The following is a 27,901-nucleotide window of genomic DNA, read 5'->3' as shown; positions in this document are numbered from 1 at the left end:
GAGAGAAAAGAAGTAACATAGAAGGGCAACAGGAAGCCTGAGGGAGGTGGGGCTGGCTATTGGTGCCAGGCCATTAATCTTGAGTCTATGTATATGAGTCTCAAATAGAGGCAGGCCTCTTCCTTTTCCTTCTCCTTCCTCAAAGGGAGGAGACAAGCATTTATTACATGCCTACTGTGTGCCAAGCATTTTGCAAATATCTCATTTGATTCTCAGTACAACCCTGGGAGGGAGGTACATTTTTACAGATGGGGAAATTAAGGTCAGCAGAGATTAAGTGATTTGCCCAGGGTCACACAGCTAGTAAGTGCTTGGGGTGGAATTCAAACTCAGGTCTTCCTGACTCCAGGATCAGTGATCTATCCACTGAGCCACCTAGCTGTCTCCCTGGGTCATCTGCCAGGTACCTGAACTCCACAGTTATGGACAGGTGCCCTACTTTCCCCATTCCTCAAGCCTGGAGCCCTGGAAAATCACCATGATTTACCTGGAGATGGCTTTGTATCTTCTCACTTCAAACAGAACCAGAAAAAGGAATTCCTAGAACTGGGAGGAATCAGAGATGGCTAGTTCGAAGGGACCTAAGAGACCACATGGTCCAACCTACTCATTTTACAGTTGAGGAAAGTGAGGATGCAAGACGATGAGGGACTTGGCCAAGGGCATGCAACTGGTAAATATCAAAGCTAAGAACCATATCTCCAGAGATGGCATTCTCTACATCACATCATAATGCCTAAAACTTAGATCAATCAAAAAGCATTTATTAAACACCTACTGTGTTCCAGGCACTGAGGATACAAATACAAAAGTGAGACAATCTTTGAACTCAAGAGCTGAGCATTTTGCTTAGGAGGAAGCTAAGATGCAGAGATGAAGACTTCCTAGAGTTCACAGTTAATTGGGGGCCAATTTGGGACCAGAACCTGGGTCTCTTAGCCTCTAATCTAGTGAATTTGTTGCTATGTGTACTGCAAATGCAATTCCTTCAATCAAGCAAATGAAAAAAATAATAATAATTTGTATTTTAATAATATTTGTAATATAATCATTATAATATGATAAAATTATAATACATCAATAATACCTACATAGTAATTATTTTTATTAAGCATCTACTATGTTCAAGTCTCAGGGGACACAAAGGGAAAAAATTAAACATTCTTTGATCTCAAAGAGCTTACAATCTTTTGAGGGGAAATAACAAATACTCATATGAATAAATGTAAAATTACACAAAATAGATACAACGTAATCTATGTGAATGGAAAGAGAGAGACACTGATCATCAGAGGAATCACTCAGAAAACACCTTCTGTAGGAGCTAAGACTTGAGCAAAGCTTTGAAGGACCCTAGGGATTCCAGAAAGCCAAGATGAGCAGGCAGAGACTTGGGAGGTAGACTGTGATTTGGGAGGGGCAGCCAGATGGCGGGTTTGGTTGAGCTTGAAAGGTTATCTGAAGGGGAATAATTGTAATAACTCTAGAAAGATAAGCTGGAGCCAGATTGGGAATGGCTTTAAATACCAAAAAAAAAAGTTAAAAAAATTTAAACTGAAGAAAAATGATTTGGGATTTTTTCATTATTTGGGGTTTTCTATGCAGAGACTTTATCTTTGTATATGCACACGTATATTATCTATACACATATGTATATATAGTATGCACACATGTAAACACATGTGTAAATATATATTGTGTATATACATACACACACATATACATATATATATACATATATTCTTGAGGGCGTGAGAAGTTTTATATTTGGCTTTGTATCTCCACCTGGCACATAGTAGGTAATAAATGCAGTAGTAATATTCAATCCAGCCTCAGACACTTGACACTTACTAGCTGTGTGACCCTGGGAAAGTCACTTAACTCCAACTGCCTCACCAAAAAGAAAAAAGAAAAAAAATGTAGTAATAATAAATGTCTGTTGATTGATAATACATTCTCAATACTTTAGCCTGGCAGCTTGAGCCTTTAAAGTTAGTCATTGTTGCCACCTACTGGTCATTTGAGGAAGCACACCCTGGCAGAGCAGAGGCCAGGAGGCTGGCAAGCACCAGAGTGGAAGCCCAGGGGCCTATTTCCCAGATAGGCTCAGCACTGAGATGAGAATAAGACTAGATTCAAACGGTCTTAAGTCAACGTCTCGTGTCTTTGGGCTAAACATCTCCTGATTTTTCATGGTGGCATGGAAAAAGCTCTAACCTGAAAGTCATGAAACCCTGAGACCAATTTTTTGGACAAGTCACTTCAACTGTCTAGACATCAGTTTCTACATCTATAAATTAGGAGGGTTGGACCCTCATTAAGCTCCATTACAGCTCTAATATTCTGGGTGTCTGTAAGATATTGAGCCTCTGATTGGCTGTGTGACTTTGTACTGGTTGCACCCCACCTCTGTTCTGCCTGTGAAAGGGGCTACAGAGAGGTTCTGTCAGAGCCACAAGAAGAATTTTTGTACCAGAGGCAAGAGACAAGAAAGGCAATGATCAATGCAGGGGAGGGAAGTGAGACAGTGACCCTGGCACTCTCAAGGAGGAGCTGGCCTTTGCAGATCATTCAGTAGCCTCCAATCCAACAGTAATTTATTAAAGTTCTTACTATGAGCAAGGCTCTGTGGTGGGTGTTGGAGATTCATAAGCAAAATGAAAAATAGTTCCTGCCTTCAAAGAGCTTTTATTCTACTGGTTTAAGGGCTCTTAACTTTCTTTGTGCCATAGACTCCTTGGGCAGTGTGGTGAATCCTATGGATCTCTTCTCAGAATAATGTTACTAAATGCATAAAATAAAATGTATAGGATTGCAGAAGAAACCAATCATATTGAAGTACAGTTATCAAAACAGTTTTATAAAAGTATATGGACCTCAGAACCGCTGTTAGCAAGGGAATGCAACACGCAAAGAGATAAGTATAACAGAAGGTAAATTGGGGAGGAACAGACCCTGTAGGTGAGGCATTCTTAATCTGAACTTATTTTTTAAAATATATGTATTTTGATAACTGTATTTCAATATCATTGCTTTCCTCTGTGATGCCATGTATGTACTTTATGCATTTAGCAACATTATTCTGAGAAAGGCTCACTAGGCTTCACCAGCGCCAAAGGGGTCCATGACATACACAAAAATGTTCAGAACCCCTGGACTAGGGTGACTGGAAAAGTCTTCCCCTAGGAAGGCGTGTGAGCTAAGTGCTGATAGATGATAGGGATTTTAAGAGGTGAGGATCAATGCATAAAAGGGCATAGAACTAGGAGAATGGAAGGCCTAAGTTCAGGGAACGTAAAGCAGGGCAGTTTGCCTGGAATGTAGAATGTGCAAAGAGGAGTATCTTGATCTAAGCCTGGAAAGGTAGGTCACCACCAGATTGTGTAGGGCTTGAAATGTAAGGTTGAAGAGTTTGTATTTTATTCTAGAGGCCATGAGAATCCACTGAAGATGTTTGAGCAGGAAGGTCATGGTCAGATTTGTGTTTTCAGAAGGTTACTTTGCAGATTGTGGAGGATGGTCCAGAAGGGAATAGACTGGGAACCAAGAGTCCATACAGGAGGCTGCTGCAATTCCAGGCAAGAAGCAAGGAAGGAAGGAAGGAAGGAAGGGAGGAAGGAAGGAAGGAAGGAAGGAAGGAAGGAAGGAAGGAAGGAAGGGAGGGAGGAAGGGAGGAAGGAACTTAGGAAGGAAGGATTTAGAAAATGCCTATTATGTACCAGGTATTTTATGAATATTATCTCATTCAATCCTTCCAACAATCCTGGGAAGTAAGGGCTCTTATCATCCCCATTTTACAGATGAGGAAACTGAAGTGAACATAGGTTAAGTGACTTGTCCAGAGTCACACAGCTAAGAAGTATCTGAGGCTGGATTTGAACTTAGATCTTCCAGGCTGTAGGTCCAGTACTCTATCCACTGTGCCACATGACTGCCTCTAAGATGATGAAGGCCTGAACCATCACGGTGGACTTATGAGTGGAGAGAAGACAATAGATCAACACCAAAAAAAAAAAATAGCAAGTGTTTATTTCTTACATGCCTACTGTGCCAGGTACCTTGCTAATTGCTGAAGATACAAAGACAAAAGTGAAAGTAGACCCTGTCCTCAAGAAGTTAAATGATACATTTGATAGAGCACAGGTAGTGTCAGGAAGACCTGAATTCAAATCCCGCTACAGACACTTACTAGCTGTTTATATTTGTGACCCTGGGCAAGTCATTTAACATTTTTCTGTTTCAGCTTTCTTATCTGTAAAATGAGGATAATAATAATATCTGTATCCCAGAGTTGCTATGAGAATCAACTGAGATAAAGCGCTATATATAAATGTTAGCTGGTTTTTGTTTGTTTGTTTGTTTTGTTTAGGCAATGGGGTTAAGTGACTTGCCCGGGGTCACACAGTATTTTTATTATGTTAACCAAGGAAACAGCATGTACATATATGTGTATACAACATATATACGTATATATGTGTGTATATATACATATACATGTATTTGTGTGTATATATTCATATATATCTATATCTATATATGAATAGAAGGTAGTTTTGGGAAGGAGAGCACTGGGAGATGGGCAGGGGAAGGAATCAGGGAAGACTTCATGTAGGAGGTGGATCTTTACTGCGTCTTAAAGAAATCAATTGGGGAGGTGAGGAAGGAGCAGATTCCAGGCATGGGGACAGGCATTGCTAAAACAGAGACGGGAGTTACAGTCACTGGCAGGTAGGTCAGCAGGGCTGGGTGATCAAGTTTGTGGAGGGAAGTAACACTCAAGACTGAAAAATAAGAAGGGGCTTTAAGGGGAAGAGCTTTAAATGCCAAACAGAGAGAGGAGTTTACATTTGGCCCAAAAGATAATATGGTTCCACTGGAGTTTATTGAAAAGGGGCTTAATCTGGTCAGGCAAATACTTTAGGAGAATCACTTTGGCTTCTATGTGAAGAATGAATTAGAGAGGGGAGAGACTTGAAGCAGGGAGACCATGGGAGGTTATGGTAAAAGGCAAGAAGTGATGAAGACATGAAGATATGTTGTGAAAGTATAGACAAGACTTAGCAACTGATTAGATCAGCCATCAATCAACAAGTATTTATTAAGTGCTTACTGTGTGCTTGGCACTGCGACAAGTACAAAGGTTGAACGAGCCCTCCCGGCCCCATGACATTCCAATGGGGGTGGGGAACAAGTGGGAAGAATTGGGGAGAGAGAGAGAGTAAAGGGAGAAGAGAAGGCCTAGGGCAGAATGTTGGGGAAGACCCACAGTAAAGGGGCCTGATTTGGGTGATGAGCAAGCAAAGGAGGATATGGGGGTGTTGCTATAGCAAGTGAGGAAAACAGAAGAATCAAGGATTTTAGTGTGGTTGTGACTAGAAGAATGGTGGTGCTCTCAACAGAAGTAGGGAAATTTGGAAGAAAGGTGGATTTGGGAAGAGGAGGAGTTCTCTTTTGGACACGCTAAATTTGAGATGCTCACAGACGGAGTCTCAAGGTCAGGGACTGGCTCATTTTGTATCTCTGGCACAGAGCATAGTGCCCTGCTTGTAGTAGACATTTAATAAATGTTCGTCAAATAAATAAGTGCATTAATATCCAACAGGCAGTTGGTAATTGGGCCTGGCATGCAGGAGGCTGTTTAGGCCATTTGGTTCTTATAACAACCTATGAGGTAGGTGCTATTCTTATTCCTATTTTACAGATGAGGAAACTGAGATAGCCAGAGTTTAAGTGACTTGCCCAGCTAGCAAGTACCAAGACCAGATTTAAACTGAGGTCTTCCTGACTCCAGGTCCAGTGCTCTCTCCACTGGCCACTAGACGGCCAGGAGGAGAAGGTGGTAGACAGTGTCAAAAGCTGCAGAGAGATCAAGAAGGATGAGGACTGAGAAAAGCCATTTGCATTTGGCAGCTAGATCATTGGTAACTTTGGAGAGCACAATTTCAGTTAAATCATGAAGCTAGAAGTCAAGTTACAAGGGGTTGAGAAATGAGTGGGAGGAGAGAAAGGAGAAGAGAAGCTAGAGTAGTCTGGAGGGCCTATATGACGTGGTGGAATTGGGGAAGTCCTGGCTCCCTTTCCCACCCTCCATCTCAACTCTCCCACTCCATACTAAGAAACGGCTCTAAGTATGTGCTGATGGTGGGGGAGGTTGCGGGCAAGAGGTGGCAAAGAACCAGATTCCTGCACTGTGATGTGAAGGCTTTGGCGAATATCAGTTCATCCACTGACCAAGTCTTGGCCAAGCTGGTGCCTGTATGTCCCAGGGGTCTTACTCCCGCTCTGTGTTGTTGTTATTGTTATTGTTATTGTTATTGCTGGTTCTTCATTCTCCAAGAGGACCCTGACTTGCAAGTGAATTGGATTTAAGTGAGGGAGGGCTATGCAATGTCACCAGCCTCACTTTCTCCTCCGGAGCCTATCAAGATATCTTAGGGGAGGAGGGAGCCAAGCATGTGTGAAAGGGGTGGCAAAAGGGAGCACACTGTTGGTGAGCCATGTGCAGTTCTAGCTTCTGTTGTCCTACTCCTCTATTACCCTTCTGAGGAAAAGTTCTGGGACCTATGGAACCCAAGAGAATGGGAATTTATGGCAGCAGTCTCCCAAAATCATCTGGTTCCTCCCTCCTGCCCTGACCCATGACAACTCCTGGGAAATCGCTGCTCCGTAAGGACTGGACCCTCACATAGTCTATGGAGAGGTTTAAAAAGTGAGTTCTGTCCTTTTCCCCTTCCTCCTGGCCTCAGCTTGGCTACAAGGCATCGAGAGTATAAGAACCTTAGCACGCCTGCAAGTAAAGAAGATGCCTGGCTCTAACTTTCCCAGGATCTGGTGGGTGGTGGGGAAATGGTGACGAGGCATAGGACAGACTCAGTGGAAGACGTGCCACAGGCAGCTTGTCAGTCCCGACTGCTCCCCCCACACATGGACCATCACTCATCTGTGTGTGGCTTTGTAGCCTTGTTTCCTGTGCCTGTGGCACCAATTTGGTGGCACCTGGGGGAAAGTCCCATTCACTCTACTGAGGTTACAGCTGTAGTCTCTACTGACAATTAGTTACGATTAAGATTAAATTGAAGTTAAGGCTAATGTTAAATTGAGATCTTCAGTGAGAGATTAAAGAAACACATAGAGACAGTTTCAGCTTTATATTTCTCCTATGAGAGAAGGGGTTACAATTTATTGTAACTAGAGAGAAAGAAGGCTTAGAAACCAAAGCACAAATCTGGGGTTAATAAGGAAAAAACAAAATGGAGAGTATAAAATACAGCCACAAACGCCTGAATCCCTCCTCATGATAGGGCTCTGAGTTGAGACAGAGCGGAGTTTTAGGAGCAGGGCAGGGTGGTCAGTTGGAACGAGCTCCAAGGTTGGCAGGGGAACCGGAGGAGTCAGCTCTGGTCCTGGAGCGATGAACAGTCACAGCACTTGCAGGAGTCGTCATACACCAGGCCCACAGGGCAGGACAGTCGGAACGTCCGTGTCTCCACACAGTTGTAGAAAGTGTTGCGGTCTTGAGAGTTGGCGTAGAGGCCATTTTCTTTGTCCTGGCAGAAGGTGTTTCCTCCTGGAGCGGGGCTCTCGCTTGGCGATGTGATGCCTGTGGGGACAGCAGAACTCAATCATCCTCAATGTCTTCAAATCCTGGGTGTGGATATAACCCACAGAGAACTACCACATGCTAGAGATAAGAACAGCCGTACTGTATAGCCAGAGAAAGGTGAGGTGCCCCGGTCACTTAGAACAAACAGCCAAGCAGAACAGGAAGGGCCTGCACTGGATTTGTGGTCGTTGAATTGTTTTACTATAGCTGGTTTCTCTATCTCCACCTTGTGGAAGAAAAACTGGGCACCATGTGCTTTTAATTTAGGGCACCCAGCCTGTCAAAGACTTTTTATTAATATGCTGGAATTTTTGCTTAGAGAGACGTGCAGTAAAGTAATTGGAATTCTCTTTAACATAAACAATGTCTACTTACATTTTACAAAACAATCATGAAACAAAAGACAAAATTCCACAGCCAGATAAAACAAAGCATGCTTAGGTTTGGGGTTTTTGATCTACTAAAAAAGAAAAATAGTAATGTTAATGTTAGAGCCACACCCTTGGAAACAATCTGTCTTCCTGAAAAGCTAGAGGGTCCTTCTGTGGGTTAGTTCCAAGGTGGGAATAAAAGGGTTACCTTCCTTGACTTAGTCCATGATAAAGTAAGGGACACTTCTACTGGCTAACAAAGGGGCATTTTCTCTATCAAATCACTGGTTTATTCTCTAAAAGAAATATAGCCCATTTTGATGTGAAATGCAAATAACCCCACCTGTTTTGAGATTGTCCCTGATTCTACAAAGGGACGGGAAGTTAAAGCTAGACTAAAGGCATTGTCATAATATTAATTCTTACTATTTTATAATGCAATTGAGACCTTGGAGGATGTGCTTCTGAATTCCACCATTTTGTATGGAGCACAAAATAAACTTAAGCCACACTCATTAATTCCAAGATCTCACTCTGCATCCGCCCTCTTTAGGGGCAGTTAGGTGTCGCCATAGCGGATAAAGCAGCAGGCCCGGAGTCAGGAGGACTCAAGTTCCTGAGCTCAAATCTGGCAGCCGACACTAGCTGTGTGACCCTGAGCAAGTCACTTAACCCTGTCTGCCTCAGTTTCCTCATCTGTAAAATGAGTCACTGATTTAGTGACTCAATATCCTAAAGTCACTCAATATCCTAAAGAATGGCCAGAAAGCTATCAAGATCTGGGTAGTTGTATGTGAGCAAAAGTGATCCAATTTAAGGACAACTGGAACTTAAATAAACCGACCTGTAGGTAGTCTGATCCCTTTGGTCATACCTACTTAAAAAATGGATGAATGTCCTGAATCTATATACTGATTATTCCAAAACAGCGATAACTCATCTGAAGAGGGTTTTTCCTGTTCTTTGTTCAACTCAATAAATAAGTATCATATATTACAACTCCATCCTCATCTCTAATTTTTGTGCAGACTGCAAATGATTGGAAAGGCCAGCAAGTTCAACAATTTCTAATTCCTTACCAAATGTGTGGCATTATTTCAAGAGCACTTATGATCTGACCAGACTCTCTCAGGGGATTGATTTCCTACACATTATGGAGGACTATTTAATCACACATACATCTTCCTGAGGGTCCTGGTTAAGCCCTGTAAATCAGGGCTCATACTCTCAGACATAGGCATGGAATAGGCACTATGAATGGCATTCTATTAAGCTGAGAACCTTCAGGTACACTGCACAGTCATGAATCAGAATGGACTCTTGATTTATCAGTTAGACTGTCAAGTCTATATAGATGAGCAAGACCCCTGTATGGCCCACAGTTGGTCATTCAACAAATCCTGGAGCTCAGAACATGATCTGCTCCATTGGAGTCTCTCAGGCTGCTGGGCAATCTCATTTAATAATAAAGAAAAAAGAATTCTCATGTACTTGCTTGCCATAGAAATGTTACAGTATTCTACCAAACCCACGTGAAGCTGATTTGACTGGGTTCTTTTCATAAGAACAGTGGTGTATTTTGTCTCAAGTGGTCTCTTTCTAGGTCTTGATGTATATCTCACATTGAGAATGCAGCATTGGCCTGATCCCAGACAAAGCAATGACATCTTTTTTGCCTCTCCTAGGGTGTAAGGACACCACTACTAATCAGGGCCCTAAGTTATAACAATCCAATAGTTCTTCCCTTGGAGCATGAGTACTGGGAAGTGACAGGTAGTTAAAGAAAGGCCATTTAAAAAGTAATCCCAAGTATATAATTTTCAATCATCTATCATCTTCCTCAACTTTAGATTCTGTCATAAGATGACAATGTCAGCACCAGGAACCACTGTTATATCTATATTCCTTTATAAAATGCTATGATATCATTATAAACAAAAGCATGGTCATCAATGACAACCATTTGTACAACAGTTATTATAGTTTTGTATACTAGAATGCATATCTATCAAATCCCTTCTTAAAGAACACATTCACGACCAATGAGGCAGATTGTAGTAACAGGAAAAGGTCTTCAAAATAGCAAGGGATGCTAGCTGCTCCAAAATCTATAGGACAATAGATCTCCCATTTCCAGCCATATCTTTCCCTATTCCCTTGAGAAAGGTACTCATCAGGACCAGCTATTTGGGATTAACGTATAGTCTTTCTGTCCTGGAGGTGGTAGACGCTACCACCTACTATGGCCTGTTTGTGTTAGAGCAGTAAAGCCTCCTCTTTGGGCAGGGGAAATGTTACTAGAACTATCAGCGTCATCTCCTGCTTTAAAACCCATTGTAGCGAAAATTCTTTTACAGTGGTATACACTAACTCAGGATTAGAGGCCTTGGCTTTCAGCAATAGTTTTAGTGATCAACAGTATCTGATTACAGTAATTTGTGACCGCTTCAAAGTCTATTTTAGCAATAGAGTAAGCATAAGCGCTAACCTAAACACATATACTAAAACAAGATACACACACACGCACACACACAGACACACACACACACACACACACATGTACTACTATAGGTAATAGATATGCTACTATAACAATATATACTGTAGGCATAATTTTATTCAAATATATACTAAATTAATAAATTTATTCAAATTTAATCATTTGAATAGAATCAAACTACATGTTCACAATAAAAAAATGACCCACTACATATTGCTGTTGTTTAGCCAATTAGTCATGCCCAACTATTTGTCATTCGGGGTTTTCTTGGCAAAGATACTGGAATGGTTTGCCATTTCCTTCTCCAGCTCATTTTACAGATGAGGAAACTGAGGCAAATAGGATTAAGTGACTTGCCCACAGTCACACAGCTAATATGTGTCTGAGGCCACATTTGAACTATGGAAGATGAGTCTTCCTGACTCCGCACCAGCACTCTATCCTCTACCTTCCTGTCCTTCTTTTAGTCAAAGTAAATAAAATAATCTTAGTCCTAGAGGTAGTCATAAAAGTAAAGGAAAGCCACTTTGGTCAACAAAGGACATCCCTTCAATCTAATGAATGATTTGGATCTCTAAAAAGAACTATACAAAGACATCCTATTTTGATATAGGAGCAACTAAGTGGTGCAGAGCATTGAACCTGGAGTCAGGAAGACTCATCTTCCCAATCTAGTTTGCCTCAGTTTCCTCATCTGTCAAATGAGTTGGAGAAAGAAATGGAGAACCACTCCATCACTTTTGCCAAGAAAACCCCAAATGGGGTCACAAAGAGTCAGAAACGACTAAAACTTCTGAACAACAATAACATCAAATCTTGATGTAGACTGTGAGCTCCTAGAGATCAAGAACTGTGGTTTGTAGTTCTGTTTTTGTCTGTCTTTGTATCCCCAGCACTTGGCACAGTGCCTGGTGTATAGTAGGCACTAAATCAGTCAATAAGCATTTATTAAGCACCCGTGTTTGCTTCGGTTTCCTCATCTGTAAAATGAGCTGGAGGAGGAAATGGCAAACCATTCCAGTATCTTCACCAAGAAAACTCCAAATGGGGTCATGAAGAGTCAGACATGACTGAAACAGCTGAACCACCACCACAATGTGCCTTGCAGTGTGCTAAGCACTGGGGACACAAAAAGAGGCAAAAGATAGTCTCAAGTAAACAAATCTGTACCAACAAGCTACATACAAGACAAGCGGGAAGGAATTAAGAGGAGAAAGGCACTAGAATTAAGAGGGCTTAGGAAAGGTTTTCTGTACAAGATAAGATTTAGTTGAGACTTGAAAGAAGCCAGAGTAGCCAGGAGGCCAAGATGAGGAAGGAGAACACTGCAGGTCTGTGGAACGGCCGAGAAAACGTCCAAAGCCAAGAGATGGAGTGTCTTGGAATGGCCAGGAGGCCAGTGTCACTGGATTAGAGAATGTGTGGTAGGGAGAAAGGTGTGAGAGGACTGGAAAGGTAGGAGGAGGCTAGGTTAGGCAGGGCTTTGAATGCCAAACAGAGGAGGTTGTATCTGATCTTGGAGGTAATAGGTTGCCACTGGATTTGACTACATAGGAGTGTGTGTGTGTGTGTGTGTGTGTGTGTGTGTGTGTGTGAAAATCACTTTGGTGGCTGAATGGAGCATAGGATTGGAAATGGATTGGACTAGAAAGAAACTCAAGGTGGGCAGATCACCAGCTGGCTATTGCAACTATCCAGGTGTGAGGTGATGAGGGCCTGAACTAGAAGGATCGCAGTGCCAGAAGAGAGAGGGTGTATTGGACAGCTGTTGAAAAGTTGAAATAAATGCTTGTTGACCGAATGACTGGTATCTGATCCTAGGGAGTCAAGAAAGATTAAGAACACCAGACCAAAGACACTGTTACAATATTAAATCTTAATATTTTATAACACAATTGAGGCTTTAGGGGAAGAGAATAAACCTTTATATAGTACCTGCTCTGTGCCAGGAACTTTGCAAATATTATCTCAATTGATCCTCATAACAACCCTGCAAGGTAAGTACTGTTATTAGCCCCATTTTACAGTTGAGGACACTGAGGTTAAGTGACTTGCCATGGGTCACACAGCTAGGAAGTATCTGAGGCTAGATTTGAACTCAAGTCTTCCTGATTCCAGGTGCAGTGCTCTATCCACTGTGCCATCAGCTGCCTTGGAGCTCAGTTTCCAAGACCTCCTGAGATGAAACCACCACATTGCACAGGTTCCCATGAAAGATAAAATAAGATGAAATGGGACCATCATCACTGATGCAAAGAAGGCAGAGAGGAGAGAAAGCAAGTGGAGCTTTTATAGAAGTGAATGTCAACAAGTTTCTCAATCAGGGTTTGTTGGAGTAGACGAGGTTTAGAGAATCAGTCTTAAGACAAAGGCAGTTCTCCAAAGCAATAGAGGAGCCTGGGGTTCAGGGGAGGCCTTTACTCACCCAACTCCTTCTTTAACGTCTGGATGAGTGGGTACGGGCCCTTGTTGCAGAAGGTGCCCTTGAAGTCATCCATGTCTATGGCCCAGACCATGGCGCCACCTAGTCCTTTCTGCTTCAGATATGCCACCTAGTGTGGGAAAGAGAGGGAAAGATTATGGGCAGGTGTGTCAAAGGCCCCTTGGGCCAGGGGATGACAAGCTGAAAGGCCTAGGTGGAAGGAATCTTTTAAAGCCATAGTTTCACCATCTGGAAAGCAGCCTTTCTTCCAGGGCTAGCCAGCTTGTTAGAAAAGTTACATTTATTAACTGTGTGGTCTGATAAACTTCACTTCTCATCGCTTCAGTTTTTTCACTTCTAAAATGAGAGGATTGGATTAGACAAAGAATTCTAAAGTTTTGGGGTGTTACAGAGATCTTTGGTAGTCTGGTGAATCCTACGGAACCCTTCTTAGAATGCAAAATCAAATACATAGGACTACAAAGGAAATTATTTTGAAATTCAGTTATCAAAATATTTGATAAAACAAATTCATGGACCTCTGGTTAAGAACTAGATGATCTCTGAGATTTCTTCCAACTCTGACATTCCTAGATTCTGTGATATTATTTAATAACCCTGTAGAGCTCAAGTTGATAACCTCTACCAGGCCCTGGTCATTCTATAGGCTCATAAATTCATAGAATGTTAGGCTAGAAGTGTATTTATAGCTATTCTTGACCAGTGCTTTGTGTGACCGTTACAGCACACCTCCCAATTTGATTACTAATTTTTTGTTGTGGAAGTAAGTCTAAGGGATGGAAGAAGTCCTATGGCAGCTTGGATCCACTTATTTATTTATGATATTCTAAAACTGCCAGTGAAACCTCCACTTGGGGAAATTCCCTTCCTAAGTAGAAGAAACCGTGGATTATGTGTAATGTATTGCGTTGAGTTAATAGTTTTCTTTCAAGAATCCAGAACCACTTTTCCCGTTTTCCTAACTTTTGTGAAAAGCCTTACTATGCAGGCTCAGCCCCACTTCCTCCCACTCAACTCCTTCGGTTATCTTTGGATAATTGGGAAAAACTGTCCAGCACAAACCTCCCATACAGATAAAAACTGCTTGTGTCTAAGGCTACTGAGGATGTTGACTGTGTGCCTAGGAAGAGTTTTCAGGATGACCAATCCGGAATTCAGAAAGACTATTCATGAGCTCAGCTGCCTTTACCTTAAACATTTGGCACTCCCCAAACCATGGGTGTTGGGAGTAGTTCAAAATAGAACATTTACCGATAAGCTGCCAAATCACCAAGCTGAAAGAAGATTTACAGCAGCCTGCCCTCCATAAATGGGGGAGCTGATAATATAGGAAGATTCCTCCTCTATACCCAGGATTAACACTGGAAACAGTCACATTCCTACCCTCTACTGTTATCTTGGAACCAAAGCCACCTCTGTTAGAGCCTTTAATAAATTTCACTTAAATATGTAAGTTATTCATTGGGCTATGCTTTCGCTTTTTAATTGTTTGGAGGTAATGGCTACCACATAATCATCCATTTAGAGAGCATTTGCTGATAAATGCTGGGGATCAATGACCTCTCTAGCCTCTAAAATTAGCCCTTCAAACCCAAGACAAAGGTGCCTCTAATAGATATGAGGAAATTGAGAGGGTTAGGATAGCAAGTGGTTAATTGTGGGATTTGAGTGAACCACATTAACTACATCTTGTGACTCAATTCTGGAGCTAGCTCAGTTCACTTTTTATTCAATCATGAGTCTAGTTAAAATGCTGTCCTGTGAGAAAATTCAATTGTGGGAACTGAGAGAAAACCTTATTGCATTGTTTGAACCCAGCCCTGCATGGATGGGAAATTGGACTACCTTTCCTTGCTGCTTAGAGACTTTTAACTAAGGACCTTGGTTATGCTGACCAGAAATCCAGTCAGATCCAAACATTGATGCAAGGAGTTTTCTCACAATTATATATCTCAAGCAATTCAAATGTCTTCTCTGAAAACTGGCCCATACTGATCAATCAGTTATTATTTCCATTTGACTGTTTACAGATACTTGGAAGGAGTGGAACACTTCTTTTTCTGAATTTAGGAAATTTTATCTATTCATTCTCCCCCTCCCAACTTGGAAAGTCCCTAATCTTCCCTTCAATTAGAAATCAGATTACCTAACGTTCTATTGTTTCCTTTTAGTTAATTGACCTCATTTGATTAATTGTTTTGAATATATAAAAGTCTGCCTTTTCCAGTATTCAGGGTCCAGACCTTAGCTGAGGATGTCTGGTTCTGGTTTTTTGAGGAATTGGCATGTATTGCTTAATAAATGGAGGTGCTCAGAAGATGGAACCTTTGTTTTTCTCTGTCATTTTATCTTTCACCCACCATAGATTTATTCCAACCCACTTATTTTGTAGAAGAGGAAACTATAACACTTTCCCCTCATTACTGATACAAATATATTTTATAGGGGACCCCCTTTGTATAGGTATTATTGTGGGACAATACTAGCTAACAAGGGTTGATGGTTGTCCCAAAGGATAAATGTAGAAACTTTAAAACCCTTTACTGAACCCCAGCTCTCAGCATCTGCTTCCTTCAGAAAATCCAATTTGAGAAAGAGAAAGTTTGTAAATCATAACTATTCTGGTTTTGCAATGTATATTATTTGGAAAGCACTGAGATTCTTGGTTTAAAGATTTGTAGAATTATAGGTTTTTTCAAACCAGTAAATATGGGGGCAGCTAGGTGGTGCAGTGGCTAGAGCTCTGGCTTTGGTGTCAGGAGACCTGAGTTCAAATCTGCCCTCAGACACTTGTCACTTATTAGCTGTGTGCCCCGGGGCAAGTCACTTAACCCCATTGCCTAGCCAAAAACAAAAAAAACAAAAAACCCAACCCAGTAAATATAAGAATAAGCAAACAGTTATTATTAGTGGTATATCATTAATATTCACAAGTCATTTGATGATTGATATTTATAAATGTATAAGATCCTATAGGATACTCACCTTGGTTCTGAAGCTCTCCACATCATCAAAGCCCACCCACTGGTTGCCAAGGACAGCATAAGGCACCTTTTGCTCTCTTATCATATGGAAAGCAGTATCCTTCAAGGTACACACCTGGAGGAACAGGTGACAAGCATGGATGGGGGTAGGTAGGCATGGAGAATGGTGGTGGTGGTGGGGTTAGGATTCTTTGCCTCATCCCCTTCTCCCTTCACCCTCACTCTATGTCAAACTAATTCCAGATTTTAGTGGTGGTAGAGTGTCTAAAATGGGAAGCTCCCAGTTTGGATCATCCTGAAGAGTCTAGGAGAGTTCTTAAGTAGCATAGGACGTTTCTAAATGGAATGGAATTGGGACAATAAAGGTTCCAGAATCCTGAGTGGAACAAAAACCATTTCTGGTTTCAAATGGGAGCAGACTTGAACCTCAGAATGAAGCAACATGGTATAAAGACAAGAATGGGCACCATTTGCCTAGTGTTCAAGATGACAGCATCCTCATACAGGGTCTGGGGGTGAAAAGGAATTTCCATATCTCAAGACCCCATTCCCATTTGTATTGACTCTCAACCCCAACCCTACCTCCCAATGTTGGAGAGCTGGTTATCCTACCTCATAGAAAGCCAATAGGCCTCCCTCTTTTGTGAAGGGACCAGGAGTCCCAGCCCCAGAAGCTGGGGCCCCTATCTTTGTGTCTGAAGGGGAAGAAAGGGTAAAACTCCTTCCATAGGTGGGCATGCCCAAGAGCAGTTTGTTTGATGGGGCCCCCTCCTCCAGCCAATAGTTCACAGCAAAATCCTAGGAGGCAGAATAATTAGAGTTAGAACATGGGAAGAGAAGAAATAAGGATTCCCCCAAACCAAGTTTTGTTGGACTCCCGCGAGGCTGATGAGGCAATACTTTAGATGGTGCTTTGAAGTCCCTTTACCAGTGCCCCATCCCAGCCTCTTTTAAATGCCTTAATCTGTTTGAGCTCTTTTTTAGTCTCCAACTTGGTGTAGTGAAAAGAATTCTGGATATGGGAGTCTGGGGAAAGATTTTGAATCCTTGGGGGCATGGTGGTATAGTAGGTAGAATGGTAACCTTCACACCAGGAAAACCTGGGTTCAAATTCCACCTCATACACTTACTAACGGCATGACCCTGTATGGGTCATTTAATTCCCTAAGATTTCTCTTCTGTCAAATGAGGGGGTTGAATTCTGACTTCTAAAGTCCCTTCTGGTCCTCAAACTATGATGACCATTCTATTATTTACTGCCTATTTACTGCCGGGAGAGGGGAAGGGCAACCATGCTCATCAGCTTTTGTGAACCCTAAAGGTCATTTTGTCCATCCTCTTGCCCCTAGAAAAGATATCCCCTTCCTCAGGTCATCAAACACCCTCCAGTCACTTACAATATTAGCTTCAGTTGCTCCTCCTCTCTCAGCCTGCCTCCTGTATAAGGGGCTGTTGTGACCGGTGGTTCTTTCCCAAGTGCCGTGAAAGTCATACGTCATGAGGTTGATGAAATCTAGAGACCTGCAGGTGTCATGGAAGGAGGGAAGTGAAAGGGTGAAGTCTCTCCAGGACTCAAAGACAACTAAGAAGGCAAAGGCTAACAAGTATCAAGAATGGCTGCCATCTCTGAGGACCTGTGATGAGCATGGTTGCCCTTCCCCTCTCCCGGAGTGGGACAGTCCTGCTCCTAGGCGTCTATTCCCTCAGGAAAGAGTACATGCGAGGGATTCCTTCCACCCCATGGGTCTTAGACTCACTGGGAAATTTTCTGGACCTCGTAGCCTCGATCCACTTGGTATCGACCTGCAGGAACCGCTGCACTCAGAAGGAGCCGATTCTTTCCTGACGTCTGACTTTCCTGGAGGAAGGCGTTGTGCAGTTCCTGGGGAGGTAACTTGGGGTCAAATCATACCAAAATCCCCCTGACATAATAATGGCCACCTCCCCTCCCTTCTGGGAGGAAGTGAAGGTCTGGATGGCCACCACATTCGTGAACCTGTTAGTCATTTTTCTCTCTCCAAAAAGGGGAGATTCATACCTGATTCCCACCCCCACAAGAACTTGTGATTTCATTGGGACAAGGAACTCACTCAAAGAAACCTCTTTCTACCAATGCAGAACAACACCAGATATGCAAATTATAGCCTTACAGGGCTGCCTCTGGCACTGAGAAATTAAGCAACCTGCCTGTTACCTCCAAGATCAAATATAAAATGTTCTGTTTGGCATTCAAAGCCTTGTATAACTTGTTCTCTTCCTTCATTTCCAGTCTTCTTACTTTTTTGTACACACACACACACACACACACACACACACACACATCCTGCCCACTCCCACCACATAGTCTGGGATCCAGAAACGTGAATATGACCCCCTTGCTATTCAACAAACAAAACATTCCATCTTCTGACTGAGATTTTCCACTGTTCCCCACTCCTGGAAAGCTCTGCCTCCTCATTTCCACTTTCTGCCTTCCCTGGCTTCCTTTAAGTCCCAGATAAAATCCCACCTTTTATAAGAAGCTTCTCCCAATCCCCCTTAATTCTAGCATCTTGCTTCTGTAGAGTTTTTCCAATTTGTCCTGGATGTAACTTGTTTATATGTAGTATTTGCCCATTTTCTCACCCGTTTCTGCCTTTTACTTTTCTTTATATCCCCAGAACTTCGCCCAGTACTAGGCATATAATAGGTGCTTAATAAATATGTTATTGACTAATTACCTGACTGACTTAGCAGAGTCATGTAGCTAGTACGTGTCAAAAGTAGAACTTGAACCCAGAGCCTCTTGGCTTTCTATTCACTACATCCCCCACTTTCCTTTTTGGCAGTCAAGTATCTGAAAGTAGGAGATGACCTCTAAATGGGAAACATGGTAAAATTCTGACCTGAAGGGCAGCTTAGAGCCTGGAGCCTGGATCTAGCACTTGATGAAGCCACTGGCACTGCACCGGTCTCTGATCCCTTTGGGGGTACTTCATGGCACCCGTACCAAACAGCACCGCCTCCTTCCCATCTCTCCCCAGGAGCTGGAAGGTCAGGTGACCCTTGCCATTCTGCTCTTTTCTCTCACCCCCACACCACCCTACCTTTACCAGAGCTGTGAATCGCTCCTTGTCTACAGCAGGACTATCCCGGCTGCCTGGGTACTCCCAGTCAAGGTCAAAGCCGTCAAAATTGTGTTGACGCAGGAAGCTGATGGCTGACTGGATAAAAATCTGGCGGGTTTCAGGCCCGGCCACCATGTCTGTGAACCTGTGAGGAACCCCAGAGAGGGCAAGTGAATGGGTGTGGATGCTCTGCATCACTACTAACTGGGTGACCCTAGGCAAGTCACTTCATCTCCCCAGGCCTCAGTTTCTTCCTCTGTAAAATGAGGTAGATGGAGTAGATGGCCTCTGGGCACTCTTCCTGCCTTATATCTACAGTCTTATGCTAGGGTTATAGGATTTTAAAGATCACCTAGTCCCACTGAGGCTGGGGGAGAAGATGGGGCTGGATTTGCCCAGGGTCAGACAGGCAATGAATGACAGAGCTTGGATCTCAATCATTCTTCCTCCTGGAGCCAGGGGGAAGGACCACTCAAATTTCAGGGCAGGGCCCTATAGAAACAGACCCACCCTCTCCTTGACTGGGACCCCCTCAAGAGAGAGAGGCAGAAGTTGCCAGACGCTTTCTCCCTCTCTCCCACACCCCAGCACCCCTAGTGCCCAAAGTCCTATCTTCTCAATATCCCCTTAGAATCCGCCAATCTTGGCCATTATTCAGCCAGCTCAGAATAGTCGTCCTTTGCTCAGAGGCAGCTAACTGACACCTCCTGGCATAGAGAATTTCAAAAGGAAAGGAATTCAAGGTCTAGGATGAACAGAGGTCATTGGACTACAGACTTAAGCCTGGAAACAGGGGTCACTGAGGTCCCCAGACTCCAGAACAGAAGGGTAAGGTAAGGACCTGAACAGCTCAGACATATACTGTGTTTTACTTCCCTGAAACATTTCTAGAATTACTGCAATCCCTGAATTTTTTTCTCTCTTTGGGCTCCTGGAATTACTTTGAAATTAATTCAGCCCCATGGTCTATAATGGGGGTGAAACTCAATACAGGATGCTGCATTTGGAGTCAGAAGACCCCTTCTTCATTTTGAACGTGGTGGTATCATTTATGATCTATCTATATGGCCCTAGGCAAGCCATTTTACCTTGGTGAGCCTCAGTTTCCTTATCTGAGAAATTATAATACTAGTGGTCCTGCCTGGCTCATGGGGCTGCTATTAGGATTAAATGAAATAACAAAAGTGAAAGCACTTTCTAAAGAGATTAGGAAGCAGTATTCTTGCCCTGTGCCCATTCTGCTGAAGCCCATGGTGAGAACAGAACTTCCCCTCATCCTGGTGCTACACTTAAATCTTCTTAAGCCATGATAGGACTAGATTCTCTGCTTCCTTGAAATTTGATAAATATTATCTCTATCCCTTTCCCTATACCTTCTATACTATCCACAGTGCCTTACCCTTTTCTTAACCTCCCATCAGTGCTAAGTGGAGCATCTAAGAGTTTAAAAGAATGCTTTGCCTTCAGCCTACCTTCTACCACAGCTCAATAGGGCTTTTCCTGTCTGCCTGAACCCCTAGATCAAGTTCCTCCACCCAACTCATCCCATCAGTGGATCCCACAGACCCCTGACTCACTTCTTAGTGCCAAAATTCCAGCCTCCAAGGGCCAGCAGGAGTTTCAGGTTGGGATTCCTGGGAAAAGACAAGAGAGGCATTAGGAGGGATTAGGGTAGCATTTCTCAAACTTATTGGTCTAAAGACCCCCCCCCTTATATTCTTAAAAATTATTGAGGATCCCAGAGAGCCAGAGATCAAATAAAAATGAAAAAGACTCATATGTATAAAATATTTATAGCAGCTCTTTTGTGGTGGCAAAGAATTGGACGTTGAAGGGATGCCCACTAATTGGAGACTGGCTGAACAAGTTGTGGTATGTGATTGTGATGGAATACTATTGTACTATAAGAAATAATGAGAGGGATGGCTTAATAAAAAACTAGGAAGACTTAAATGAACTGCTGCAAAGTGACGTGGGTAGAACCAGGAAAACATTGTACATAGTAACAATAATATTGTAAGGATGATCAACTGTAAAAGACTAAGCCATTCTGATAAATACAATGATCTGTGACAATTCTAAAGGACTCATGATAAAAATGCTATCCACCTCCAGAGAGAGAACTGATGAACTCTGAGGGCAGATTGAAGTATAATTTTTTTCACTTTCTTTATTTTTCTTGCTTTTCTCTTTTTTTGCAATGTAGTTAATATGACTTCACACATATAATGAATATTATATTGCCTATCTTGTCAATGGATGGGGAAGGGGTATGAGGGAGAGAGAACTTGGAACTCACAAAATATGAATGTTAAATTAAAAAAAACAATTAAAAATAAAGATGAACCTCTTGGGTTCAAAAACAGGATTGCATAAATGCAATGGGGAACACCTAACTTATCAGGCATTCATATGAAAAAAAACCTGACTGTAGATTATATGACTATCGTTATGACTATATTATATGACTATAGACCTTATGGGTCAACAGTTTGACCTAGCAATCCAAAAAGGGACTTCCATCTATATCTGCGCATAACCTACATCATGGAGGTTGTTGTGAGGAAAGTGCTTTGTAATACTTCAGAACGACATATCCAGGGATCCAGAAGAAGGGACGAGATGATTCCTACTAAGGTCACATCTGGAATATTCTGTCTACTTATGGTCAACACATCAGGACACTGATACACTAGAGCCTGTATGGATGAGGACAACCAGGGCCTTAAGGAAAATTCAAACCATATTACGCAAACATCCATTGTCCAAATGGGTCACCCTTATTCTAGAGAAAAGGTGACTCAGGGAGGATGTAATTGGTATATGCCTTCCCGAACCCCTCTTAATTCCAGGGCCCTTCCTCTTTTAATTATGTCCTGTTTGTCCTGTATATAGCTTACTTTGTATATACTTGTTTGTATGTTGTCTTCCCCATAAGATTGTAAGCTTCCTGAGGGCAGAGGATGTCTTTTGCTTCTTTTTGTATCTTTAGCACAGTGCCCAGCAGATAGTAGGCACCTAATAAATGTTTATTGAATTGAATGAAATGGGATTTTGTGTGTGTGTGTGAGTGTGTGTATGTGTGTGTGTGTGTGTGTGTGTGTGTGTGTGTGTGTGTGTATGTAGGGAGATTCCAATTCATTATCAGAGTACTCTTGGAGACCGTGCTTTCTTGGTGCACTTGGCCATGGGTCGGTGTTATCACTTGAAGTCCTAAGTCCAAGCCTCAGATGGGGCATTTTTATTTAAAGGTCACATGGTGTAGCATGGTGTCAGAAGTTCATTGTTGTTCAGTTGTGTCTGACTCTTCATGACCCCATTTGGGGTTTTCTTGGCAAAGATACTGGAGTGGTCTGCCATTTCCTTCTCTGGCTCATTTTGCAGATGAGGAAACTGAGGCAAACAGGGTGAAGTGACTTGCCCAGGATCACATAGCTAGTAAATGTCTGAGGCTGGATTTGAACTAGGGAAGATGAGTTTTCCTGACTCCAGGTCCAGCGCTGTATCCACTGGGCCAGAAGATCTGAGTTCAAATTCCATCTATGCTACTTATTAGCTATGTGATCTTGAATCACTTCCTCCCTTCAGAGTTTACTCATCTATAAAATGAGACCCTTAGACTGAATGATCTCTTCTAGCTCTAAATCTTGTGAGTGCACACCCCAAAATTATTTTTTGTTTGTTTTTTTGGCCAGGCAATGAGGTTAAGTGACTTGCCCAGGGTCACACGACTAGTAAGTGTCAAGTGTCTGAGGCCGGATTTGAACTCAAGTCCTCCTGGTCCTCCAGGGCTGGTGCTCTATCCACTGCGCCACCATCTGCTCCTCCCACAATTATTTTTTTAAAAAATCCTTAGGAATGGCATTCTTGTTTTGGGACTGCGGAGAAACCAAATAGCACAAAGATAGTTCCAAGACCTAGGGAGAATCTAGGCTTAGGGACTACAGCCTAGAGTAGATAGAATTTGATTACATATCTACCATCTTACTCTTGATATTTTTGGATCATGTGTTTTTTTCTTTCACTCATAGTAAATCCTAGAAAAACACACAGTGGGCTGGACTGTGTGTCACAAATGGGAAGGTAATTAAGTGACTTGTATGAGCTGATGCTGAGCAAAATTAGTAGAATTAAGAAAACAATATTCACAATGACAACAATGTAATTAAATAATCACTAGAAGGAAACTGAACTCTGAGTAATTGAAAAACCAGGGGAAATTCTGAAGAACAGATAATGAAATGAATCTGTGCTCTCATACTGAACAGTAGAGGACTGGTAGGAAAGACGATGACATCCACTGTTATGTGCTCACTGACTCTAAATTGGATTTTGTTGTTAATTGCTTTTCTTTGTCATAAAGCAAGGCAGGGGTAGGGAGGCTGTTGAAATGATCTTGATGTAAAGACAAAAAGATATCAATAAAATGTTTTGGATTTTTTTTAAGTGAGGAAGAGACACCCCCTCTTATCCTCACTAGATGTATGTGTATGGATAAGTCATTTAGCTCTTCTGAGCCTCAGTTTCCACATCAGTGAAATGGGGACAATCACAGTTATGCTTCACATTACCTACTTCATATGATTATTGTAAGGATCAATGAGATTTCACACATATGTGTGTGTTTCCCTATGTGTGCATGTGTGTGCATTTATATACAAATATGTATATAAAGAACATGTACATATAACTTTACAAACTTTCTAGCATTATATTTTCAGTAATTATTATTCTATTCTATTTTTATTATACTGTATATTATAATATAATGTTTCATTATATTATATTGTATTTATCATTATTGTCATTATTAAGGATTCCTGGCCTAGTTCTAAATTAAAATGTTCAGGTGGTTGATGTGATCTGCAAGGCCTAAGGCCTGAAATTGGATTTTTTTCAGGAACTCTGTAATGAGAGCAGAGGGACACGGAATGAAGGAGAGGCCCTGGAGAACTAGTCTAAGAAGGCTTCCTGGAGGTAGAGAGTCATGAAATAAGAATTCAGACCTCAACCCCAAGGAAGATTAGCTAATGCATGAAGTATTGAAATACTAAGGTAGATAGAAGTGAGCATGCATTTTTCTTGGGGGAGCACATCAAAGGATATCTGTCTCGGTTTCCTTGCTCTTTGAGACACTGGCTCTCTCCCCCCACCTTCCCTTTGCCATCTGTGGCTCACCTGCTTTTCAGACTGTTCAAATCCTTGTAAAACTGCACATCATTTGGGTCAAATGTGGTGAGATGGTGATCCTTCATGTCAGCAAAGGCATAGATGAGGTGAGTGCAAAGGAAGGGGTCCACATCCTTGGGGAGGAAGGCTGCCTGGCCAGACCTATATTGGGACCAGTTGGTGAAGTAGCAGACCAGCTTATCAGCAGAGCCTGGGATGGGAATAGACAGAAACCCGATAGAAGTGAGAGGGAGGGAAAGCCTACCTGGAAACCCCTCTCCTGGACGAGGGTGGAAAGAGGGAGGGGTGGGGGAGAAGGGATGGATTGTGGTCTTGGTCGTTGGATCCCAAAACTAGATTGGGGGATGGGATGAGTATCTTTGCCTCTTTAAGACACAGTATTCATGTGGTCCAATGGAAAGAGGGCTGGATGAGTACGTAGCTGGAAGACCTGGGCTCAAATATTGTTTCCGTCATTTACTACATAAGTGACCTAGGGCAAGCCAGGTAAATCTTCTGGCCCTCAATTTCTTCTTGTGTAAAACAAGAGGATCAGTCTAGATGATCTCTAAGATTCCTTCTAGCTCGAAATCTATGGTCCTCTGACCTTTGAGTGATGTTGGGGTCAGAAACATTGCCAAGATGGCTAGTGAAAAATTGGCTCTTTTCTCCATCCTTTCTTTTCTGACTGGAACAGAAGACAGAAATACTGAGGGGGTAAGGATAAGGAGACAAACAGAATACAGTCCCAGTCAAGAACCTTAGCCACAGTGTTTGAGTAAATATTCGGTTAAGTACTAGAAGTCTAGAGTGACCCAGTACAGACAAGAGGAAGAAAGGACTTTCAAAAAAAGAACAGGGAACTGGACTCTTAAGAGCCAAGACAACTTGAGGGCATTTACCTACAAAGCTGCTACTGACCCACAGGACTGTTGGGCTCCTGGAACCCCAGAGGAAGCACATACAGGGGACTCCTGACTCTGAAGGCAGTTAATATTGGAATAAGGCTGAGTACCCAGCTGGGTGCAGGGGGCAAAGAGCACTGCACGTGGAATCAGGGAATGTGGGCGCAAACCCTAACCCCGACACTTACTAGCTGTGTGACCCTGGACAAGTCACTTCAATCTCTCCGGGGTTCAGTTTCCCTCATAAAATGGGGTTACCACCTTATGGGGTTATTGTAAAGAAAGTGCTTTGCAAACTACAAAGTAACACAAAAATATCATCTGCTGTTACTGCTACACACCACCCAAGGGAGAGTCAAAAAAGGAAATGAGAATTTGAAGGAGGACGCGCCAGGATTTAGATTTTTGCTTCTTTTTTTTTTCAAATTAGTATTTTACAGAGGACCAGTTTAGGAATGCTTATACAGATGTTTAATAAAAGAATTTATTTCTTTATTTGGAATGAAGGAAACACGCATTTATTAAGCACCTACTACGTGCAGGCATTGTGATAAGTGATTTACAAATATTATCTCATTTGATCCTCACACAACCTTGTGAAGCAGGTGCTGTTATGAACCTCATTTTACAGTTGAGGAAACTAAAGCAGACAGGGATTAAATAACTTGTCCAGGGTCACACAGTAAGAGTCTGTGGTCAAATTTGAGTCAGGTCTTCCTGATGGATGACTCAGAACTCTATCCACTGTACCACTAGCTGTCTCATTTAGAAGGATTATTCTTGGAATCCATCATCAGAAAAGACTACAGTTCACATTTCTATATGGGTTTACATTTTACAAAGTTGTTTCTTCACAATAACCTTGTGGTGTAGGTTTAGTATTCCCATTTTACAGATGAAGAAACAATTTCAGATAAGTTAAGTGACTTGACCCAGGTCACAATGTCTACCAGTGACAGGGGTGGCTTATTGTTATTCAGCAGTTCATTATGTCCAACTCTTGGTGACCCCATTTGGGGTTTTCTTGGCAAAGATACTGGAGTGGTTTGCATTTCCTTTCCCAACTCATTTTACAAGTGAGGAAACTGAGACACACAAGGTTAAATGACTTGCCCAGGGTCACACAGCTAGTAAGTGTCTGAGGTCAGATTTGACCTCATGTCCTCCTGACTCCAGGTCTGGTGCTCCATCCACTGCATCTCCACTTGCCCTATGACAAGGGTAGCACTTGAATCCAAATTGACTACAAATCCTTCACTCACGTGCTATCTAATGGTGCTGATCAATGCATCAATCCCAAAGCGTTTGTTAGGTGCTTAATAAGTACCGGGTATCATGTGCTGAACACTGGAGATGATACCAAGATAGACAGAAACAGCCCCTGTCTAAGGAGCTCCTACTCTAAGACATAGGTTTTGTGACAAAAGCAGAAAGATAACTGGACTAGATGGGAGACCTGGGTCCCAGTTCCAGTGTTCCCATAGGCCAATGCTATTGGTCAAGTTATCTAGTTCAGGAAATAGCTATCGGGCCAGTTTGGTTGGAAAGCAAACTGTACATATAGTACAGGGAGGAGAGTCAAGTGAAGTCAATGCAGAAAGCTAGTATGTAAGCTCCTGAAGGACAGGAACTATTTCTCTTTTTGTCTTTGTATCTTTGCCTAGCAACATGCTTGACACATATGAACAGATTCTTGTTTAAATGAATTGGGTAGAATTGAAATATCTCTGACTATGATGGAGCCATCTCATCCCTCCATTACTTATTAGAGGCTCATCTGTCCTCCTGGCCTTGCCCCAAGAGGTGACAATCTTTTAGCCAAGGTGGAGAATTTGCAGTTCTCTAAGACTAGGGACAGGGCTGCTAGGTGGCACCATGGTGCATAGAGCACTGGGTTTGGAATCAGTTTTTCTCAATTCAAATCTGGCCTCAGACACTTACTAGCTGTGTGACTCTGGGCAAGTCACTTAACCCTGTTTGCCTCAGTTGCCTTATCTGGAAAATGAGCTGGAAAAGGAAACAACAGACTGCTCCAGTATCTTTGTCAAGAAAACCCCAAATGAGTTCATTGAAAAATGACTTAACAACGATAAGAGTAGGGAGAGAGGGAATTGGAGCAGGAGAAATGAAATGTCAAAGCCATCAGCAGGAATTGTAAAACGAGCCTTAACTGGAACTCAGGGCTCAGTGAGACACTCGTGTCGCCTTCTAACTCTGCCTCTGAGCTGACTACTAAGTCCATTTCCTTCCCTCTTCTGGGTGAATAAACAGTGTCATCTGGAACAGATGTGCTGTCAGAACTTGGATTACTTATTCAGCCTCTCTTTGCCTCTGTCCTCCCCTGCATAATACGGGATCATCCTTTATTTCTCTCCCAGGGCAGTTGGGAAATTGAATAAGATCACAAAGGCAAACAAAGGGGACCGAGCTCTTTGGAGAGAAGTCTCTGTAGAAATCCATTTAAAGAATTGTCTTTGATCTTTCGTTTGTATTGTTGATGTGGTGCTTAGAGATCTCAGGGAAAGGGGTGACAGAAATCAAGTGTTTGGTCTAGCAAAATTGTCTACTTACTGCATTGAAGAAACAGCAGAAGAATCAAACCTAAAACAATATAAGAGAGAGAGAAAATGAGTAAGAGAAGGGGAGGGGCGAGAGAGAGTGAGCTAGAGACAGAGAGAGAAACAGAGAGAGTGAGACAGAGACAGAGAGAGAGAGAGACAGAGAAATACAGAGACAGGCAGGGAGATAGAGACGGAGACAGACAGACAGACACAGAGAGAGAGAGAGAGAGAGAGAGAGAGAGAGAGAGAGAGAGAGAG

General features: G+C 42.4%; 1 protein-coding gene across 1 annotated transcript in view; it reads right to left on the bottom strand.

Annotated features, from left to right (window-relative positions):
• Positions 1 to 7,133: 7,133 nt before the first annotated feature.
• Positions 7,134 to 27,901, bottom strand: part of CHIT1 (chitinase 1) — a 21,399-nt gene continuing 631 nt past the window's right edge. The window contains exons 2-11 of the mRNA XM_027871891.1: positions 27,654 to 27,683; positions 24,187 to 24,388; positions 20,586 to 20,642; positions 18,988 to 19,153; positions 17,659 to 17,783; positions 17,299 to 17,422; positions 16,514 to 16,699; positions 15,903 to 16,016; positions 12,900 to 13,026; positions 7,134 to 7,600 (exon numbers count right to left, since the gene is read on the bottom strand). Of these exons, the coding sequence (XP_027727692.1) occupies positions 7,392 to 7,600; positions 12,900 to 13,026; positions 15,903 to 16,016; positions 16,514 to 16,699; positions 17,299 to 17,422; positions 17,659 to 17,783; positions 18,988 to 19,153; positions 20,586 to 20,642; positions 24,187 to 24,388; positions 27,654 to 27,683 (1,340 nt within the window). The 3' untranslated portion in view covers positions 7,134 to 7,391. The remainder of the gene's footprint in view (positions 7,601 to 12,899; positions 13,027 to 15,902; positions 16,017 to 16,513; positions 16,700 to 17,298; positions 17,423 to 17,658; positions 17,784 to 18,987; positions 19,154 to 20,585; positions 20,643 to 24,186; positions 24,389 to 27,653; positions 27,684 to 27,901) is intronic.

This window comes from Vombatus ursinus, unplaced genomic scaffold (genome assembly GCF_900497805.2).
Source record: "Vombatus ursinus unplaced genomic scaffold, bare-nosed wombat genome assembly UNPS02014798.1, whole genome shotgun sequence".
Classification (NCBI taxonomy): Eukaryota; Metazoa; Chordata; class Mammalia; order Diprotodontia; family Vombatidae; genus Vombatus; species Vombatus ursinus.
This window is presented reverse-complemented; position numbering and strand designations above follow the sequence as displayed.